At 43.4% G+C, this 22,309-nt stretch overlaps 1 protein-coding gene across 5 annotated transcripts in view; it reads left to right on the top strand.

Annotated features, from left to right (window-relative positions):
* Window positions 1-839: 839 nt before the first annotated feature.
* Window positions 840-22,309, top strand: part of MXRA8 (matrix remodeling associated 8) — a 43,221-nt gene continuing 21,751 nt past the window's right edge. The window contains exons 1-3 of one of the 5 annotated variants that reach the window (XM_076355876.1): window positions 846-873; window positions 1,426-1,514; window positions 10,250-10,374. In XM_076355876.1, the coding sequence (XP_076211991.1) occupies window positions 871-873; window positions 1,426-1,514; window positions 10,250-10,374 (217 nt within the window). In that variant the 5' untranslated portion in view covers window positions 846-870. Of the gene's footprint in view, window positions 910-985; window positions 1,296-1,425; window positions 1,515-10,249; window positions 10,375-22,309 lie in introns of those variants that run through there. The other 4 variants (XM_076355874.1, XM_076355877.1, XM_076355878.1 and 1 more) reach the window with 4 other exon arrangements.

Below are 22,309 nucleotides of genomic sequence, written 5' to 3'. Positions count from 1 at the left end.
TAGTGATGTGCTGAGCAGGTGAACGAAATGCAGTGCTTTCCTATCAGCTGAAAGCCACTGACTTTCCATCTCAAAGCGTGACTGCACTATCAGTGCAAACCTGATAGGTTAAGGGGCAAGCTCGGTTTGAACTATTTAGTTTGAACGGCACATCAGATGCTGGGTGGGGAAAAGGAGCCGACGTGCCTTCCGCGGCCTGCTGGAACCAGGCCCTGCTCCACGACTCGGAGGGTTGAGCGGGAGAGAAGAGATGGCTGCAGGGAAGGAGATGGCCTGTTTGCAAAAGCCTTGCAAGCCCTTCCTCCCCGGGATGCTCCAACCCAGCACGAGGTCACAACCCGGGGCCCTGTCCCTGCCCGACCCCCCCCCTGCTGCGAGGGCACCCAGCCCTGCCTGCCGCCGGGCTGAGGCGGGCGGCCCGGCCTGAGGCGGGCGGCCCGGCCTGCGGCACCGCCACGCTCCAGCACCTTCCCCGGCCTCCTTCGGGCCCAGGCGGGCCGCGCCGTTTGCGAGTGCCTTCGCCCGGCTAAATGGCGGCCGAAGGAAACCCTTCCCCGCGCCCACCCCCGCCCCTCCAGCCCTGCGGGCGGGGGAAGGCCGGGCCGAGCACCCTCTCCCTGACCTCGCTCCCCCGGGGGAGGAGGGTCCCTCCCCGAAGCCGGGGGAAACCGGGACCCTGCGCCCGACTGCAGGGCGGGGAAAGGGGCCGCGGCCGCGGCGCCCGAGCGGGGGACGGCGGGCGCCCGGCGCCCCAGCCCGGCCGCGCTTCGCGGCGCCTGCGCGGCAGCGGCGGCGGGCGCCGCTGGGGGGCGCTGCCCTCTCCGCGCTGCCCGGCGGCCGCCGGAAGTTCCGGGGCAGAGGCGGGCGGGGATGGTGAGCGATGGCGGGCCGCAGAGCTCAGGGGGCAGGGTCGGTGCGGGCCGCCTGGTAGCCCCGTGCGGGCCGTGCCTCGGAGAGCGGGGCGGTGGCGGGGCTTGCCGGCCGGGCTGCGGAGAGGGAGGCTGTCCGCCGAGCGCGGGGCAGCGGTCCTGCCCGCGTCGGTGACGGCCCTTCGTTAGGCCGCGCGGCTGTTCCTCACGGCCTGAGGGCAGCGGGCGCCTTTCTTGCGCTCCGGTTTCTGCTGTGGAAGCAACAGCTTCGCACCGAGCCGGGCAGAAGTGTGCCAGTGGGACTCGGGCAGAAGTTGCCGTATTTTTAAACCCGGCACAGCCGAAGCTTTATTAATCCCCCCTGCGACTCAGCTACCCCAGTGCTTGTGGGCCAGGCCCCTACAGCAAAATCCGACAGGGCGTTTGGTAAAACGGGGAGGGTGCTTAGAGTGACTCAGCCCATCTTTTGGGGGCTTTGGGTTAAATTTAGAAATTTTTTTTTAAAGTGTAAAAACAACACGTTTGCCTCGTTGAATAAATGTTCTTATTTTAACAGTCATTACTGGCTCTGACGGTGAACAAAGTGAAACAATATGTTAGTGTCACAGCTGACTTCCCAGTTACTGAAGGCTTCACGAATTGCAGGTAAACAGATGTTGTGTGACCTAGTTTCCTGTTTTTTTTTTTTTCTGGGGTAATTAGGCTCCCAGAAATTTCTTTTCCAGCAAGCAGTGCAGGAGTGGTGAGGCTGTTGTTGATTCAGTGGTTGTGGATTATGTCTCTGATCTATTCTGTCAGTATTGTGTAGCTCTGATTTGACCTCTTTTAAGCTTAGGAGGAGAGTCTTTAGCAGCAGAAAGGTTTAATACAGCGAACAGTTCCTAGCCATTCCAAATTGCACTTACACAGTTCATGAGGTAAAATATTGTATTTTTAGTGTAATTTTAGCAGATGGTGCTACAGCAACGTAATTAAATTCAAATTAAAAGAGACTTTCTTGCTTTTGTGATGGGAATGTAATTTTTGTAAGCAGCTTCCTTTATAAGATTATTCTGGCCACAGTTGTCTGGTGGTTTGAGACCTGGGCAGAGTTTTTCTGAAGAAGCCTCTGCCTCTTAAGTGAAATTCTTTTCTTCTCAAAGGCCACCTTTTGCCAAGGTCAGCATCTTCCTTTCTTCGCTGTCATTCTACATCTGCACACTATAGCACACAGCCATCTAACAAGAGTGGAGCCCAGCCTCAGCGGTGGTATGCTCTGGACCCTGAACTGGAAGAGATGCTGATCCCCAGAAAACTTTCCATCAGCCCCTTAGAAAGCTGGCTGACAGTTAGATACTCCCTTCCTAAAGCAGAAGTCCTTAATGCTCAGGAAGGAGTGGGCTATGAACCTCTCCAGCGATATGACTGTCCCCCATCTGATGAGGGAGCTGATGTGGAGGAAGGAGAGGGGACACTTAGCAACAAGCTTCAGTGTAAGAACGTTTTGAAGATTCGCAGAAGGAAAATGAATCGGCACAAGTTCAAAAAGCTGCTAAAGCGAAGAAAATTTGTACGGCGGAGGATAAAGGAAGGTCGCAAGAAGAAACGTCAGGTAAGTTCAGGGTAGAGAGAACTCCTTGACATAAATGTGCCCACTTCTCAAACTGGTCTCTGTTTAGGTATCGCATGATGTTTTTAGGTGGAATTGATTTGGGGAAAAATGGCAGCAGCTCGGAGAACCTTAATGAATTCAGTATTTAGTGGTACAATAGCTTTTTCTGTTTTGTGTTTGACCTATACATCTTCAGAAGTTGTAATGTAGAATATTTCTGTGGTTGTAAACATATATGTATGGTAGTTACTAGGCGTAATTTTTCTTGCATGACAGTAACTTATATGGCTAATGGAGAAGAATTTTAGCGTTTGTGTGAAAGATTAATTCACGTGTCTGTGTTATATCAGGGAGACTGGTTTAATTTATTTCTTGTCTTGCCGACATCCTCAAGTGCTTCCCATTGTCCTTTTCTGTATAGAAGCCTTTTAGTTCCCTTAATAGAAGGGATGAGGGAAGACGTGGGCCTTCACTCAGACTGTAGATGTTCTCATTCAACACTGCCCTTCAGTAGTCTGTTAGGTTTGCTATGATATAGTTTAGTTCATTCTCTGGTAATTTTCACCTTGCCTAGATGCAAATTGGGGTTAATTGTAATTCCATTTCTTCAGATTTGTAGGAAGCAGTGTTGAACACTTTATGATGAGGAAATCCTCTTAATTTTCTTACAGTATTGTTTTCCATCTTCTCAGTTTTCCTCACACAGGACTTTTAAAATAATGCTACCAAGATCCTTGTGCATTTTAATGTATTTTCTTCAGTAAGGCTAACTATTTTGACACTTAGAACAAGCAGCCTACTTAAAAGCATTTGTTTCGTTTGTGTTATACCTAGATTCTCCTTGGGACACATGGGCAGTGGCTGAATACTTGAGTGTTGCTTCTGAGCTACGTTACTATTTTTTCTTTCTTTTTTTTTTTCTGTTTTAGATAAAATTTGAGAAAGATTTGGAGCGCATCTGGAAAAGAGCTGGTTTGAAAAATCCTCCTGCGGGATGGCAAACACCCAAGATATTTCTGAAAAGTTCAAAGCGATAAAAATAATGAGTTTTAACCTGTAATTGTAATTAAAAAATATTTAAGTACGCGGATTACTTTTAACCTTTTTTTGAGTGTGATGAAATTAGTAGGGGGAAACTTTCAATCTTGATGAGCAGTTTTCCAAGGGCAAACCTGACAACAGTATACTTTTCCTCCTTGAAAGACTGGTGTGAGCCCTTGTATAGTGACTTGGCGCTGCTGTGTACGGTCCTGTGCTGCTGCCCCCAACTCTATGTCTGAGCAAGTGTCTTAGACTGCAGCTGAATTTCTGAAGTTGCTATTTGAGGTTAGACTGAACGATGTACTATAAGAACAGTCGGTGGTGGGAGACAGGATAACTGAAAGAATGCTTCTGATTGTAAGTATGGCTATATAAGACACAAGCATTTTGAAAAGTTCTTTTCAAAATCGCATTCTTTTGCTTTCGTAGTCTTACTATAGAAGGGCTGGTGCCTACTAAGAGTTATGGTGAAATAGGAATTGGATCAGAATTCCATAGAATATATCTGCAAAAGCTTTAATTTTCACTTATCTGAAGGCTCGGTGTGCATGTGTCTTACACCGGCATTGCATGAGCATCCTTAAAAAGCATATTTATTTTTTTCTGTTCTGTTTTGTGCCAATAAAAAAAAATTGCTTTTTTTCTACAATTGACCCCTGTCATACAGAACATCCAGATATTGGTATCAGTAAAAGTTCAGAGCTAATTATTCATTAAATACAAAAACTGTTTTGTGCTGGAGACAACCTCATTGTAATCAGCTGGTTTTACATGATTCAAGAGAGTTACGAAAGCTGTGAAAAATATAGATGTTTATTTTAAACCCTGACAGAGGACTTTATATCTGGGTTCTGTTTTGGTTTCTGCTTTTGATTCTTCTGTTTGAGGCAGTTAACTTCTGTGTGATTTAGTTCTTCCCTGTCTGTATTCCAGCAGATAGATGGGGTGGACTGACCTCTGAGAGAAAGGAGGGAAAAAGAATGAGCTCCCTTAGGCTCATCATTCTGCAGCATACGGGGAAGCTACCCTGAAAATGCATTCCCTTTTATCTGCTAGGAGCAGAACACTTGACTAAACTGGAAGGGAAGAAAAAAACAATCTGTGGAACTCATTGCTACAAGATACAGTTGAATCTCGCTGCAGGAAGGGCAGGTGACTCCTCGCACACAGTGAACATGTCTGAGGTTCTGTGCATGGCTCTGCTGTTTTTGTCGCTAGATGGCAGTAAATTCAAAGCCTCTGAAACGCCTTAGCCATTAATGTAGAAGCTAGCTGGCTCTTTATGTGGGTATTTTAAGGAAAAGGTTACATCTCCATTTAAAAATGGATTAATATTGCTAGAGAACTGTTGGCATTCTGAGAACTGTATTGAAGTCCTGTAGAAACATGTGGTTAGCACATTGTTATAGTTCTCTTTTTCTAAACCATCTGTTAACAGTAAGGCGACTTTGATCAAAAAAATTAAAAAGATGTCCCGTCCTTTTTGTGCTTTAAATAGGCTGCAGTTGCTTTTAACCAAGACCAGTAGGACTCTTTCCTTCAGCCTATTGTCAGGATTTTAACGAAGAGGAGGATGTCTAGCCATGAGCCTTAGAAACTCACCAAGCAAGAGAAGGTCGTGTGTTGATTCTGGCTTACAGGTTTGTTAAATATGCAGAGTGCATCTCGGTGTTTCTAAAATATCAATACGCATTCCCTGCACAAAGATGCATAGATGAAAGGCTGGGGCCTGAGAGGATTAGCACCTTTGAAGTCAGGTCCATGTCTTTTTTCCCCAGTCACATTTGTTTTAAGAGCCCTTATGCCAGCATTGTTGTTCTCTGTCAGTCTTACAGCTTCTCTTACTGGCTCTTAGTCGAAGCCGGCTGTTTTTCTGCCTAGGGAAAAAGGGTAATCAGTTTGCACGTCTCCAGGAGATTGTTGGCTGCTGAAGAGTTGGGATGCCTTTGGAATTACACGGAGCAAAAGACTTTATAAAAGACAGCAGTAGCATGACCTGCTCATTTGTCAGTGCTGTACCTCTGATTCAAGTTCTGAGGTTTATTCCTTGATTTTCTTTTTGTCTTACTTAATCCTATAACTTGCATCTTTGTTCTCTGTTGTAGTCTCTAAATCTACAAACTGCCCAAGGGTATGTTATCCATTTTTCCCCAATAGGGCTTAGACTGATCTTATCTCTTTCTACTTGGACATAAAACCTCTCTTGCTCTTGGGGAGCATCATGATGGGGCTGTAGATCACAAACTTGTCCATTGTACTCATGTCTGCTGGGATCATGCAGGCAGAGAACTTTGTATGCCATTTTCCTGCATCAGCACCGCCACCTTGCTCTCTAACTTGTTTTTACATTGGGATAGTAACTAGAAAAGAGAATTATTGAAATAGTGGGAATTGCAAAGCATAATCATTCAGTACCTTGTGATGTTCCAGTGCAAGTGAACTCTTGCACTATGGCAATGATCGTGTTACGTTAGGGTACTTGTGTGGTGAATTGCAAGTCTCCACGAAGTAAAGTAGCTTATTAAATGGTATGCTCTCTAAGTAGTAGTCCAGTCCTCCAAATTGTAGCCTGCCAAGAGTAGTCATTACTTTTACATCTATTAGACATAATTACACAACCATGTATAGAAGTCTGGAACTACTGTGTAATTTACAAAAGTGTCTGTAAACCATCCACGGCAGTTACTGCCAGTCTTAGTCATATAAATGCTGTATTCCTTTTTGCTGAAGTACCTCAAAGCATGTCTCAGGATTTGTATTTTCTTTGTGGCAGATACTGCAAAGACTCTCTGTCTTACATGGCACTAATCAGATAATATATACTAGGGTTGTATCAACTTGCTTTAACTCTCTTGACCACAGGATGCAATTTGAAACTTTCTCACTTTGCTAAACGGGGAAAATCAGATAGATGAAAGCTGCACCTATTTTTTCTGTAGAGGGAGCACGAGTACATAATGTGCTATTCACAGAGTTTTATTATGAGTTGCTGTTCCTCTCCAAAGTATGTGCGTACCAATGTACCTGCACACTTAGTAAATGTATATGTGTATGTGCATATGTAGCTGTGGTAGCAAAAAAAAAAAAAGGGACTGCAAACAGTGAAGTTTGACTTTTATAATTCTCAAAATATTTAAGACTTGAAGATTTCTCCATCATCTCATTCTGCTGTTCTGAGAGGAAATGGTTGAAAATCAGTAGGAGATTTCTAGAGGAATTCATGCTCTGTATTACAGAGACTGGAGATAACCAGTGGGATGGTGATTTTATGTTTGAAACTGCCTGACAGTCGTTGGTCTGGAAAGGTCCCTCAAAATCAGAATATAAAACCAATTACGCTCCTGCTTACATCCCTAATTCTTGGATTGAATGCACTTAAATACAGACAGCAAGCTCAGCTGAACAGAACATCAAGTTTGGTAGTTTTATCACAGCGATCAGGTTTGTGTTGAAATGAGTTGGCTCTAAAATAGGAAGTCAGGTGACTCGGAAGGGGTGAAAGTTCTGAATTTTGTTTATCTTAGCTAAAGTATCACATTGCAAACTCGGAGGGTGTTCTCCCTTTCAGAAAGGTCAAAACCCAGCAACATGGTGGTAGTAGGCTCGACATAGATGTAGCAGAAATACCATTTCTTTCTAACGCTAGCAAATAATGGTTGCTGGCAAACCTGAGATTTTAGTTGTCTCCTTGACCTGGATAGCAATGTTTCTTACTAGGGCAGGAATTAAATGTGTTTTTAGGTGTCTTCTCTAGAAAATGTGTTGTTCAATTGCATCAGTATGGATTCTTGAAGTTTTTTAGAGGATTCTGGACATAAGATAACAGTTCTTTCATCCACACAAATGAATCCAATATAACTTACAAATGGTGAGCGGCGGGATTTGCATCTAACCATACTCAGTCTTCTGTATGCACTGGGATTACACTCACTTGGACAGCTGTGAATCAGGCCTGATTGTATATGGGAAAGGGAGCAATGCAAAAGAACTGCTTGCTGCAGCTTTTCCTCAACTATTGTGTGTCTAAAACAATCCGAGATAGGTTTGCTTGGCCCAGGGGTGGAAAAGCCTGGACCAACTGCCAGTACTTTGCATATCTAGACAATTGCTTAGTGGTCCACAGTGGTAGAGATGAGGTATTAGCAATAACAAGAGATTTTTAGAAATAATGCTGAAGGAGGAGATCTGCGATACTGACGGGCAGTAGAAAATTTATTTCAATTACCTTTTTATAAAGATTGCAACCACACTGAGATGTCAATCCTATTTCAGTGCAAATGAGGAAGCCAAGAAGGTTGGTCCCTTTGGTAACAAGGATTGAACCCCAAATGGGTGGAAAGTAGAAACATTTATAAATTGCAGCAACTTAGCCATTTGGCTTAACCTCTTCATGCACAAACAGCAGTTAACCATAGCACCTCTGATGGTCTGGAGTCTACGGAAGAGATTTTAGCTCTATATGGCAGCCATTTGTTCCAGTTTTCCACAGAAACAGGCTTCTTGGTAATTGTCTGCTGTAGTTTCAGCTCACTTCAAATTAATTCTATTCAACTCTGAGTTTGTCATAGGAAAAGGGAAAGTCCAGCAGTCAATACAAGATATTCCTTTCCTTTGGAAACCTTGCGCTTACCCTACAAAGCATGTTGGATAGTTTGCTACCTGTTAAAGCAGCCCTGAGGTTGTGCAGACAATGAGTCTGAGCTCATGGATGCCCTCTCCATGCTGTCCGTGGCACAGGCAGAAGGGACAGTTTGCTGGCTGTCCAGGAGGAGCCATGTGGAGAGGAAATGGAGTGGAATGTAATGATGGCTTCTCCAGGTCCTGCTCATGAGACCAGACCTGAAGCTGATTCAAACCAGGAGCTGCATAGGTTGTAACGGGACCAAAGACTTTACATTGAAGGAAAACACTGATCTGAATTGAGGCTGTTCGTAGACGTGCAAAAGGTTTGAGTATCCTTAAATCCTAAAGCATGGGGAGCCTGGAAAAAAGAATTATGTTGGTATTACCCAGACAGTCAGATTTTGTTAGGCTGATGGACCGTCACCTTGAAAGGGTCCAGGCTGAAAGAGTTTGTTCACAGTGTTTTCAACCAAGATTTCATGGGAGCAGGCATGTGTGTGTTGAAGTGCTGAGGACAGGCTGTGGGATGCTCAGTAAACCTGGCTGCACACAACTGTAGCAGCAAATGTAAAGAGAAATATTCTTCATGTTACTGTTGTATTGGCTCCTGATAGGTAGTGTGCCTAAGAACCTGTTTTTTTGGAGTGTGGGGATTTTTTGGTGGTGGTGGGTTGTTTTTTTAGGGGTGGTGGTGGTGTGGTTGGTTGTTTTTTGTGGGTTTTTTGTTGTTGTTGTTTGGGTTTTTGGTTGTGTGGTAGGTTTTTTGTTTGGGTTTTTTTTTACATCAGAGAGGGCAGGGGTAATGCCTTCTCCTTTGCTGCAGGAGGATTTCTCTGCATACTATAACTCTGGCACCAGAAGCCCAAGTTCTTTTTATGTCTGTATTGTGAGAACTGTTGTTCTCTCTTGCATTAGTATGCTCAAGACCAGTCTTAAAAGGAGTACGTGTTAGCCCATGACAGGGAATGTTTATGAGCATCTGGTGTACAAAACACACCTTTCAGGGGGACCTCGCTCCTTCTGTTACCTGACTACCATTGCCTGATAATTCCTGAGCAGAAACAATGTGTACCTCTACTCTGGTGAGCTAATACCCATATTAAATGGGACACTTTCATATTAAAAACTGTCAAAATGTTACCTAGGATAAGTTGGTGTACGTATGTTGGCTTCAGTAGCTCTGACTTGGTCCTTCTCAAAATATGAAGCCAGCTCTACTTCAGTGGGTGTGAACCCTAGTCCATGTATTCCAAAGTTAATAAACCATGCTTGTTTACACTAGCTGAAAATCTGGCTGAAGTGATCTTACTGATCTTGCAAACAGCACCTGTGGATAACTAAAAATACATCTTTTCTTTTCACTATTCATGCTGTTCTGCTGTTGGCATTTCTGTTCTGACTGTGAAAACATCCTGGTTTGGGTTCGCTTGGGCTGAGCCTGGTCGGTTATTCTCCAAAAATAACAGCACTCCGTACTTAACCTGGAGCGTTGCATTTGCAGAACTGAAATGGTTTTGAAAAGTGGGTTTTGCTTTCCCTACTGATTTTTAAATTTAAAAAGAAAAAAAAATCAGTAACTGTAGCTCTTGTAGACATATGAGCTAGCTTTAAGCAAACAGAGTGTGCTGGCTTTCCCGTGGAAGTATCCATTCTTGCTTGCCTTTCCCTATAAGACAGAGGAACAAAACTGAAACAAGGAGTTCTGCGAGTCAGAGAATTTAAGACCATCTGATATGTCACTCTTGTGTCAATTCCCTGAAATGAGACTGAATTTTTTAGTCTTGCTTGCTGCATGGGCACTAATGCATCTTTCCTCTGTTATGCTAGTTACAAAACTTGTAAGAACTATAAAACTGAGACTTGTCCTCTACTCTCAAATATAGCTGAAATTGGCTATTGTGTTTCAAAATAATGGGAAGGAGGAGGAGATTGAATGGACAGTGGGATCATATAACTGCATGTGCCTTGTTTCCTTAGGACATGTGGCTAAAATTTTGTTTAAAGTAGAAAACTAACGTGAAATATTGGTGAAAAATGAGCTGTTCCACTTGTTCAATAAACAAGACTTTGTGCTGATCAGGCAGGTCTTGTGCTGAGGGACTGTCATTGCCTTTGGTATGTCTAGGTCTGGAGAAAACACTCCTGGAGCCTCTCAGCAGCTACAAGCATTTCAGAGTCCCATAACCACCTGCAAAGTGATTGGTGTTAAGACAAGGATGTGGAGTCCTGAGCAAGGAGTCAGCACATCAGGTAAAAAACTAATAGCTTGGAATTTGTCAGATTTATTTTAAGGGAATTAACAATTCATGGCAGGATGCTTCTGGCTGAGCTTTATCACCAGCCAGTGAGGAATTGGTTAAACTTGAAGAATAAGCAGTCATAGAAGGACGTGCCAAAGAAAAAAAAAACAACGGTAGAAGAAACTACAACAGTTATAGTCAGCAATGTGACTATGTGTAAACAGTACCATGTTACTCACCAGCTCCGTTCCCTGGGTGCTTTTGAGTCAGCGCCGTTTCCTCTATTGACAAAGGGTTTTTGCTGCTGTCAGCACTGAAGCAGCTAGTTCATTATGGAACAGCCAGCTGGAGACTGTTCAGCAGCAGAATCAGCAGGTACATCCTGAAGGCAGAATCTGTGACTGGTCACCCAGGCTTAGCAGGCCTTGATTTGGCTTCCCTGACCATTCATATTGTTTCAGTTACTCTCCAGAAGATGCTGCTGCATATGTTCTTTTCTGTTGCTTTCCCTATGTCTGAATGGGCATCCTCCAGAGAACTTCCAGTGCCTAATTTTACTGTCTTTGTGATGTGGGAGAATGGCCTCTATTAATGTTGGCATCCTGCCATCTGTGGGAACTTCTGCTGTAGGCCCATCGGAAGGTAGGACAGGGCTAAATGTGTCCTACTTTCTGATAACGTCATCCAGCCCTTGGGGAAGGGAAACGGGTTGTAGCCCTTGGAAAGGCAGGAAAGGCTTTCTCTCACAAGTAATTTATGCAAAAACCTGGGACTGTGAAAAGAAAGTGAGGGGAAAATAACAATCTTGATATCTGTGCCTTGGGTGCAACACCTTCTCCTTGAGTCATTTCTACTATGAAATGGAGCTGGGGAGCGGAAAGGAGAGCAAATAAAAATACACGTATGTAGCTTTCAGTGTAGGGACAGCTGCTTCCAGAGTAGGGCTGCTAGGTTAAAGTAACTTGAACATTTCCACATTGTACTAATGGAGGAATATGCATTACCGCATTTGGTGTCATGGGGCCACTCCCCAGCTTGGAGTGGGAATTCTAAATGAGCTTTACTGTTTTTTTGGGTTGTGGGTTTGGGTTTTTTTTTTTCCTTCTTGAGATGGTTTCTGTTACTCAAGCATGCACAGGCTGTTGAGGGGGATTGACAGGTTCCATGGCTCTGCAGAGCTCTACAAGCTTGTGCTGTTCTGCACACCTGTGAGGAGCTGGACTGGGAGAGAGCAGTGCAAAGTATGTATGCCATAAACTGGGCACTGGTACAAACCAGCTCCAGGCAAAGCTTTCTGTTGTGTGCCTGCCTGGGAATTAACTCAACGTTAGCACCAGGTTTCAGCTATATGCTCGGAAAGAGGAATGAGATCTGCTCTGTTGAGCCAAGGGGAGTTGTCCTCTTCTGAATTCTAAAGGGCTACTGCAAAAAGCCTAAAACCAGCAAGGGGAAAGCCAGTTTGTTTGCTGTGTATTCCAGCCTGGAGTAGGTCAAAATCAGCTTAGACGTGCTCATAACTTTGGCTGGATCCTACTGAGTGATCATTTCTTTCCCTTAATGCATCTCAGTGTCAGTGTGTCTCAGGGTCCTGTAAGCTGCACTGAAGGGGTGTGGTATGTTTGATGTGAGAAGCTTTTTCCCTTTTGCCTTTGGTGTTCAAGAGACCTCTAGCAATATTCTTAAAAAAAAAAAAAAAAATACAAGTGCAGTTTTCCCCTGCAAGTATCAGCTCTGTCATGAATAAGAAGGGAACTCAGGCAATGATGGAAGCTGTGACTTCTACTAAGGGGTAGAATTAGGTGCTCGAATCTTTGGGAGTAATTGCTGATTTCACAATATCAGGTTAGGTTAGAAGGGGTGTGTGGGGTGGTCTCCCAGTTTATATCCTTTCTTTCCTCTGTCCTAAACTATTACATAGTGGATTTTGTTTTGTGAAGCGCCTGCCATATTCCGCTCCAGAATGGCAGAATTATATTTTTGTCATGGGTAAATGTGATAATTTTGAAAAGTGCTTTGGCATTTTGGGTGAAGACACTATGGAAATGTTTCTTCAGTTTCACTAGGAAGTGGTAGCAGCTGGTACTGGCTTAGTGTGCTTTGAAGGAATGCTTTCATTTACTCTTCTGCACAGTAACTGAGACGCTCACCCCTCTACTCTCTTATTCAAGTACCACATTATTTTATGGAGCCAAGAAGTACCAAAAGAGCAGCCTTCTCTGCTGTGGTTCTGTCAGGAGCACCTCATTATCTGTAAAGAGCCAAGTTTCTATAAATTTACAGGATCTGTATTTTCTTCAGCTAAACCATTCCCTCTGGACCTGTCTGTTGAAGGTAGTTTTGCTAGAATCATCATGCTGGGGTATTTCACTCTTCCATAACTCCTCAAGGGCCACTTGGACAGCAGGCAGTTTTTGCAAGAAAAATTAGGCAGAATTGCATGCTTTTCAACCATTTTTCATAAATAGCACTTTTCAGAGATGCACTAACTTCAGAATAGTGTTAATGTCTTCATTGATGGCTGTCTACTCTCTGGTGTTTACGTTTAATGAGCAGGTAGAAAAGCACCTCAGAGCTATTGGTTGATTTCATGGAAGAAAGGGATAGTAATGATGCTTATTAGAGTAAGAAATCCTCAGAGACTAGAGAACACTGAAAGCTTCCACTAGTTTAACTGGGATTATTGTATTACTTAAGATATAATAAGAAATGAGGAGCCAGGACCTTCTGAGCTCTGACATGTTTCCTCTGTGATATTTGGCAAGATACTAAAAAATTTCATTTCTCATTTCCCCCTCTGTCTTAAAGGGGATGAAGATCCTTTTCTTCTCAAAAGGGTGGTAGAAAGTTAAATTTAGTACTGTAGTATAATACTCAGATCTCTGGGTAGAAGGAGCAATGCTGGTTCAAGCAAGTAGATTTGTATGCAGAAATAGAACACCCGATTTCTAAAGGAGGCAAAGCAAGCAGCACCCTGTTTTTCTTTAGCTAAAGTTATGGTTGCCAGAGTCCTCTCAGATTGATCTAGAGCAAATACACAATTCACATAGACTAGCCTTAAAAGTTGTCCAGGCTCCATGTTTGTCTAAATTTGGCAGCATTATGGAAAGCAGCCTCCTTTCAGCCAAAGTATTTTTGTTTTAAATGAAATGGCCTGCAAACCTGAGGTAAATAATAAAACTCTCTGGGAGGCAACCTTTGAGCACCCTTTTCAGAGCCAACCTATTAATTTTTCCACTCTTTCCCAGTCATTTCTGTTCTCAAAATAAGATGCTGTGCCTGGAATCCCACTGCTTAATTATTTTAGGCGGGTGCAACAGATGGGCTGCAATTAGTGTGAGGAATGGAGTTTCCTTTCAAAAGCTCATAGTACCAGAACACTGTTCCCATGTACAGCGAGACCGAAAGATGTGGTTTGAGGCACAATGCTGATGGTCAGAAAGGGGACACAAAATGGCATCTCTCAGCTAAATGTGTCTACTCCCTGAGTACTCTCAGAACTTTTTGGTTCTTCACAGAAATAAACAGGGCTGTGTGCTTGTGGCTTAAGCTTTTCCCACGTTAGAGAAACCTGACCTACGGCTGCCCGTGTGTGAGATTGCTGGAGAACTGCTCTGGAGGAGGCTCTCTGTTTAGTCCTCTCCACTAGCACTGAATCAGTGCTGTTAGTGGGTGATCACTGCTTTCACTTTTGTTCTGGCATGGAAGCTTAGCAGCTTACTTGTGAGAAAGACAGAAATAGGGAGTTAGGCAGTAACAATTATGGCGTTAAAGCCTGTTTAAGTGTATGTGAATCTTCCTTGCCCTCCTTCCTCCTTCAGAGTGCTTTTAGGTTCAGGCCTGGATGTTGTTCTTGTCTCTGATGAAGGAGAGCAGAAGCACAGGGCTTCTTGGCGATGTATCTTGCAATCAGGGACTGAAAACGCTGTAACTTCTGTAACACTGCCAGCCTCGTGTTGATGAGTGTCCCGTCATTAACTATTGGCAGTGCGGTACAGCCAGAGACTGCTAGTATTTCATTCTGGCTGTGGCGAGAGTGGAAGGAGTGAGATTCTGGTTGTGCTGTGTTCCTGGTCAGCCAGGACTATGGTGGGGTCAGCCTGCTAGGCATGCTCAAGGGGCATGGAGTGAGTAGAAGTACTGGACAGCGATGCAGGATTTCTGGACACTCTTCTTCAGTGGCCCTTGGTCCAGTTACTTCTCCCCTCTCTTCCTCAGAACCTACCTTCCTTCTGTAGGATTAACAACTTCCATGTAAACTGCCTTCAGATCTGGAATGAAAAAGTGTGCAAAGTGCAGGCCTCTTCTTTAGAGAGGAGTGTTGCTGAGCTGAAAGATGGGACCCAGGTCTGCCTGTCTGGTGCCTTTTTTCTGGAATTTAGAAAGGGGGTGAGTAACAGCCAGGTGGAATGTCACAGTTCTGAGCTGCTGCCTTCTCTCACATTTCTTAAGACAAACACACTGGCTGAGTAAATGTTCAAAGTGGTGATTTGATCCCTCAATCATTTCCTCCTGAATCTCAGTGCTGGCTACCATCTGCCAAATTGGACCAGTACTAGGTATCTATCCCCTAGAGGGGAGCCTAGTGGTTTCAGTGTGGATTTGAAAAAGCTAAGACGCTGTAGAACCACAGCTCCCATGGGAGTGAGTCAGTCCCATGTCATCGGTTGGATACCCTTCTGTCTCAGGCACTTGATATTCAGAAGTTCATTGGGGGGATCATTTGTCTGTATAGATCTAGAAGTTTTGGGGGCACGCCATTGCAAGCTGTAGCTTGTCAGGAGCCCTGAAAAAAATCCCCCTGCTTCCTAGCAATGCAGTTGCTGGCTGCTACTGCGAACCTTAGAGGAAGATTAACAGATGCATATACACAAATAGAGCCAACTCCTGAAGTTGTTATTGATGGTAACTCCAATTCAGATTTGCATATTTTTCCATCTCCTCAGGAATTTCATGGTTCATGTAGTGATTTTGAGCTCATACCTGCTTTTTTCTTTTTTTTTTTTTTTTAATTCTGTGTGTTGAAGACACTACTGGCTCTCAGAATAGACTAGGAGATAAGTACATAATATTTTAAACAAAATAAAATTTAAAAAATATAATTTCACTGTGGTGTCCTGAAAAGAAGCAGCAGGTAGTAATGACTCTTGTTTGCCCTAGGGAATCAGAACACTGGAAAAATCTGAGAGGCAAGAGGGATGCAACAGGCCATTGTAAAGTTAAAAATCAGGGTTCTGTCAAAATTATGTCTGAGTTCCATGTATCACTGAAGTTTTCCAGAGCTGAAAGACAGGGAAGAGATTTTGTCTAACTCTGCCCTTCAGTCTGCTTCCTTGTCAGTCTTACGTGCACAGTGAGTCTTCACGTAGTGCCAGGATTTTCTAGGCTCCCTGAGAGGACAGAGGCAGCGTAGTCCAGGAGTGAGGTACTACTAGGCTGACATGCAGCTGGTCTGGGCTGTATTCCTCATTCTGCCACTGATCTGCTGTGTGAATACGAGTGAGTCATTTCCTTTTGTGTTGTAAGTCTCCTTCTGCTCCTGTCTGTTTAGACTACAAACTTTTCCTATGCGAAGCTGCCTGTGCTGTATATAAAGCCTGCCTATGTGGAACAAATAAACACAAGTGTGATACCACCAATAAAAAGACCCTTGCAAACATGAATGAGGGACCAGAAAAAAAACATATAATGTGTTTTTAGGTTGTCTATTTTTAAAGACATTTTAATTGAAACAATCATGGCAAGCTACTTAAATCTTTTTTTTTTCCCAACTAAAACTAAATTATTTTTATAGAGAACTGATTTTCCAGATTTCCTTTTTTACATGCTTTTGTTTATGCCAAAGATATTAAACTTAAGAGAAAACTGTAATTTACACCTGCTTTGTGGATGTCAGTGAGGTGCTTCTTTGTGTCTCTATTTCCATTCCTGATTTGCTTGCTGCTTGTTGTTTTCCCATTTCTCATTGGTCAGTGTTTTTTTAGGGTGAGGACTTTGATCCTGTACGTACCTTCTCTGTCACAAAGGGATCCTGGTAATGGTTGGTGCCTATGGATATCATGAAATATAATAATAATTTTGAGACTTGATATCTGTGAAAATGCTGGCTACGCATGTGGAATTCTGTTTCTGTGGCTAGCCTAGATATAAGATCACAGCCCATTATTACTGTCATCTAATGGAACTCCTCCTTTAGCTGTAATAGGAGGCACTGCTGTAGTGCAGGGGACTGTAGATTTAAACCCCGATTAAGATTTGTGAACTAAAAATAAGTTCAAAAGAAAGTAATAGAGGAGATAGAGGCTAGTACTCAAGTGTTCCCTTGATCAGGTACCCTAGACAAAGTCTTTGCCTGCTGAGATTGAGGAGGTTGTGCTTAAATTAAATACCATTAAAAAAACCCACCAAAACAAACCAAGCACCTCAGTGAGAACATTTATTGATCTACTGGGATTTAACCAACTTAACACTTAGCCTAACTGCATCTGATTCAGGTGCTTATTTGGAACAATGTGGAATGTGATGCTGATTCAAAAGAACTGGTTTTAATATTATTATTTACAGGGTTTTGACAGTGATTTTCACAGGTTATGAATGGCATAATACATAGTATGAATAGGCAAATCTGTTCAGCACCAGAAAAAACATCTGGTGAAGCACAGCAATGTGGGATGTACAGAAAAGACAAGGTGAAGAGAAGGAGACTCTGCATTCTCTTTTCTTATAATGAAAAGGGTAACCAAATTTCACCATTACCTAAAGCTCTCTAGTGGTAGGATTAATGATCTGATGGGTATTGCGGAGCACAAGGTTTTATGAGGAAGATTCTTAGCCGGTGTAAACTGACATACGTCCATGGTAGTTAGTATAAGCTTGCTGATTTATACCTGCTAAGTATCTGCCTCTGATTTTTTGGGCATATAAATCCATTTGGCTTTTCTCCCCACACTGAACCCAGCTTTTTGGATTTCATGTTGTGGAAAAATAGCCAAAACGCATTTTATCTTGGAAAAATAACCTTCAGGCTTCAGTCTGGAAAAAAAAAAAAAATCTGTGTTGGTTTCCTGGGCAATTTCTCTGTTTTTGTAACTGGTTTCTATTAATGGTTTTGAGATGAATCCCAGGAATCTGAAGCTGACTGCTTTCCAACAAAAGGGGGTGTTTAAATATAGTGCCATGCAAAGATGCTAGACGACAGGAATCACTGAGCTGTGGAGACACCTTACAGCAAAAGATGCAGACAGAGCTCTCTGACCTGTTATGAGGACAGCAGTGCTGGAAGAATATATAAACACACACATGCACACATATTAATCGATTTAGTAAGAGAGCAGTCTGCTTGAATGCTACTGTTTAACTCCTCATTTGTGCATATCTTAAGTCTCTGCTAGGCAAGCTGCAAAGCTCAGTGCATTAAGCAGAAGATCAAAAACCTCTTAAGATTCCATCTAACTAAATATCTTGCATACTTGGACATTCACATTAATTAATTTGTGCTCCAATGCCTTTGGCACGTAGAGAGTAGAGCTTTCCAGCTGGAGAGCCAAGACAGGAAGACGTTGAGGAATTGCCTGCAAAGGACAGCCCCCAAATAACACTTACTGTTCCTGGGCAACCCTCTCATTTTGCTTCAGGAGTGCTTGGGCATAGCATAGCTTAGACCATTGCAGTGACTACCGCTGTGGGGTGGTTTTGTGGACTTCACCTTTCTCTTTGCTGGAAACAGGTTGTCCCAGAGGTATTATTAACTGTGGCCATGATATTGTTTTATATGTACCTAGTATACAGGGTGTCAGAGATCTGCCATTCTCATACGCTAGGCATGTGTATTTGCCTCAGCTGCTGGTTTGGTGACTGCATCACAGGCTGGTGATCCCAGTGGACTCCAATGAAGTAAAACAAAGCAGAAAAACATCTGGCCAGATGGCCCTCAACTTGTCATTCTGAATATGCTCTTCAGAGAAGGCAAATCAGGGGCTTTAGCATTTATGGCTAGGGAACAAACATTTTAATGCTGGGTCTGTAAGAGGTACACGGCTTGTTACATCACTGGAATAACGACAGGCTTCACTTGACAGCCCTGTTATTGTGGTTGGGTTTCAGTTTTGTCCTTTTAGTTCACAGCTTTTGCTGCAAGTTGGATTATTTCAGGCTTGCTTATGGGATTCATTGCAGCTGAAAGATTTATTTTAATGAGAAAAGCTTTGCAACCAAATGAAGCCTCACGGGAAATGCATACCCTTTGGTAATTCACATGGTTCTGTGTTACATTGCTCTTTTCCATCAGTAGGCAGCTCTGAAGGCTCCCCCTACCCACACCAGACCATTCTTAGAAAGGGGGAGTGAATATGGGTGCGTATTTATCCCTCTGAGTGTTACAGGTTGATCACACTACTGGCATGACAAGGGTTATTTGAGCAATTCCCACTACAAGATAAATGGTGTCAGTGTACATTAACCCTGAAGTGCAGTACCCTTGCCTTTCTCTCTTTTGCTGTTTCCATGCAAAGCTCTATTTCTGCTTATGTTTTTGGCTTTGCAGGATCCTTGCTACCTTTGCCACTATACCTGTCAATTAGCACTCTTTATTCCCAAGCTGTAGCATTCCCTACTACTTTTCAGTTCTAGGAATTATCCTTGCTTCTGCTCATGGGTTGATATTGTCTCCTTTCCTTTGATGATGGCAGAGTACTATGGGTCCTGTATTTAAAGAAGATCTAAAGAAGTTATTGGTAATAAGCATTGGAGTGTTGACAAATCCTGTACATAAGGTCTTGTACTGTAATTTGTGTCTTTGTGTCAACAGAGCATTAATCCTGGCATTCCTTTTTAATACATTACATGTATTTATAGCTGTGAAAATGGGGTGGAAGTGGCTCCTTCCACTCCTGCTTCCCAGGGTTAATGGTTCTCAAAATTGCAATGAAAGGATGGAGGGTACCTCTTGGCATCAGACCTTCTTCCCGATCTGATACTTGCTCAGTTTTTCTAGACCAGTGGTCTTCAATTCAGATTTATTGGAAGGTCTTTCAGTGCAGCCTGCAGCCATGGAAAACAGAAATGTTACAATGGAAGAGGTCGGGAAGAGGAAACTTCCTGGCAGACATGGCTTGCCCATTATTGTTTCCCACAAGCCAGTTAATCTTGTGACTCCTGCACTGTCTTTGGGCAGGGCTTTTTTCCACCTGAGTCACCAGCATTTCATATCTGAAATAGATATTTCATATCTGTTTCATATCACCATATATTTCATATCTGATCTGTGATGAGGATGGCAGGTGCAGAGCTCCAGGAAGCAAAAACATTTGTGTTGGTGCTGGAAGGTTCCTTTCCCTTGCATGGATGACGTTGCTGTCTTTGGACAGGATCTGTGGTCAGGGTTGACAGCTGTATATGCTGCAGTGGGCAGCTAAGGGATGCTTCTTGTTTTGAGAATCAACACCCAAAACACCCCTGGGAGTGAGGAAGAAGAAAGGCCAGGGAACGCTGGTCAGGCCAGCCTCCGTGGAGAATCTAGTTAAAAATTCAGCTCCTGACCGGGCAAAGTGTTGACACAGCTGCCCTTCCAGGATCTCTTTGGACTAGCAAAGCTCTAGGAAGGCAGGGCTGACTAGAGACTGTGCAGAACTAAAGAGTGAGGAAAAGGCAAAGATCTGTGAAATAGCCTCCTGTGTCCCTTTCCTCTCTCATCGTGAACCCCAGAGAAGCTGTTGCTCTGTCCTTCCAGTGGGTGGTTTTCTTTAGGAGACTTAAGTGGCTTCAGCCTGAACTTGGCTTCTTTCAGTCAGGAAATAGCCAATACATGACAGCAGCAACCACAGCAATCTGCATCCATCCCAGAAGTCATGCAAGAAACAGCCAGTAACCTCTGCAGTGCCGAAGCTAGGAGGCAGAAAGGTGGAAAAGCAACCTGGAACTGCAGCCTGGAAGGTTCTGCCTGTGGTTGAGAGAAACTGAGGGAAGGAGAGGGTGCTGTATTTGCTGTCTGTGGAATGGGAACAGCTTCTTGCCTCCCAGCCGAACATTTTCCAGACTCTGCTCTGATGACACAGCTGAACAAAAGGCTGTCAGATTTGAGCCTTTCATCTGGCTCCCTGGCCTGACAGAGACAACAGGAAAGGCTCCTTCTTCCACTAGACTTCTGGCTCAGCAATGGGCTAGCACCTCAGCTGCTGTAGATCAGTATTGTCTTTGTTGTGATGCCTGAGAATCTGGCAGCAGGTTTCCAGTTTAGGGACATGGTGTAGTAGGAGTCTTTGCTGCATGCAGGTGGTTATGGAATTGGACTAATGCAGGTATCTGAGGCTTGCAAAGGCAAGCCTGTGTTTTTGCATTAGGGTTACAACTGGACTGGACTTGTGAACATACAGACTATCGACAGGGCTCAGCTGATGAGTGTGGGAACTTGGACTGTGAGTGACTGTATGTATCTAATTACCCACAAACCTCCCCACTTAATATAAATGACAGAGTTGAAGTTTGCAGTGAAGTTTTGCGGGGTTCTTATCTGAAGATTATTTTAGAACTTTTCAGGAGAAACAAACCAGCAGTTATCTGGATCTGTTTTGGACAATGTGAAGACCTGCTGGAGTTAACAGTAGGCTTTTTTCATGGTCAAATTATTTAACAATAATAGCTCCAGTTTCTTGGAATTTCTTTGGAAGCGTCTGGTTCTGTCTGCTGCTGGAGACACGATCCTGGACTAGCTGAAGTTCTGATTTAGTCTGGATGTTTCCAAAGTTTCCCTTGTTGCAGAGTATAATTATTTAGATATTTGTTTAGGTTTTTGTTATAATGCCCTCTTCTTTCCTGATACACAGCCCCCTCTGGGGTAGAGGAAATCTATCTTCTGGTGTACTACATAGTACAGAAAAATGTCAGACGGAAAAATTCAAGTGGGGCAATTAAGTTTATCTCCATGGAGTGCCATGGGAAGGCTACTAGCTTGTATTTTTAAGCTCTCCTATGAGAGTCCCAAATATATTTAGCTCTGTTCTACAGACGGACATTTAAGAATAAGTTTTAATTCCCTTTCCCCAACATTTTCCACTTGATGACTAATTTGATTGCATTGTTAAATCCACTAAACACTGTTAACCATAAACAACAATAATCTAAGAACAGAATGCAAGCTAACAGAAAGCTTTACAATATTTTATTTTTTAACATACACTAGCAGCAGCTACACTATTTCCTGACTCTATACTCATGTAATTTTCCTGCAAGTCTTGTATTAAAAGACTCCTGGCTAATTCAGTCACCTACATGGATTAGGTTGTTGAGCCTATACAAGGCCAGATTCAGATGGAGCCATATTCCAAGTCTAAAGCAACGTTTACGCCTTTCATACCCATATCCGAAGGCGCTTTATGGAACAGGGAGTTAAATACTCTGACTCAGTGTCTTTTACCATCTTGTCCTGCTTGAAAATAACATAAATTTCTCCACTGGAAATGAATTGCCTTTTTTCAGAACTCAGACTTGGATTGACGTGGAAGAGAAATGTCTTAACACTTACAGAGTCAGCAGAGGAGACTCACTTAAACCAGTTCAGGGCCTGTTCTAAATGGTTCAGCCAGCAGCCTGATTAAGCTGTTCTCAGTACCTGTGAAGGTTGCTGCCCTCTTCAGGTTAGGCCGGTAAAGTTTCAGCTGTTTAAACGGTGGCATGAGGGCATGATTTCATTCCGTGCTTGGTTCGCCCTGCCATTTTAAGGAGTCTGCACCCTCTGAACATCGTGCAGCACCTGAAGAAGTAATCCCCCAAGCTGAAAAAATGACCGTCTCCGGTCTGCACATGCAAACTAAGGTGATCTGAACTTTAACTGGTCTGCGAGTGTATATGCATGAAGGGTGGATTTTCTTTTTTGTGAAGTGATGTTTGGAGTTGAAGAATTTACTGCTTCTTTCCCTGCTGTTTGTCATTGATTGTTTTCAGTAACTGACTGC

The sequence above is a fragment of the Aptenodytes patagonicus genome, chromosome 19, assembly GCF_965638725.1.
Source record: "Aptenodytes patagonicus chromosome 19, bAptPat1.pri.cur, whole genome shotgun sequence".
Classification (NCBI taxonomy): domain Eukaryota; kingdom Metazoa; phylum Chordata; class Aves; order Sphenisciformes; family Spheniscidae; genus Aptenodytes; species Aptenodytes patagonicus.
This window is presented reverse-complemented; position numbering and strand designations above follow the sequence as displayed.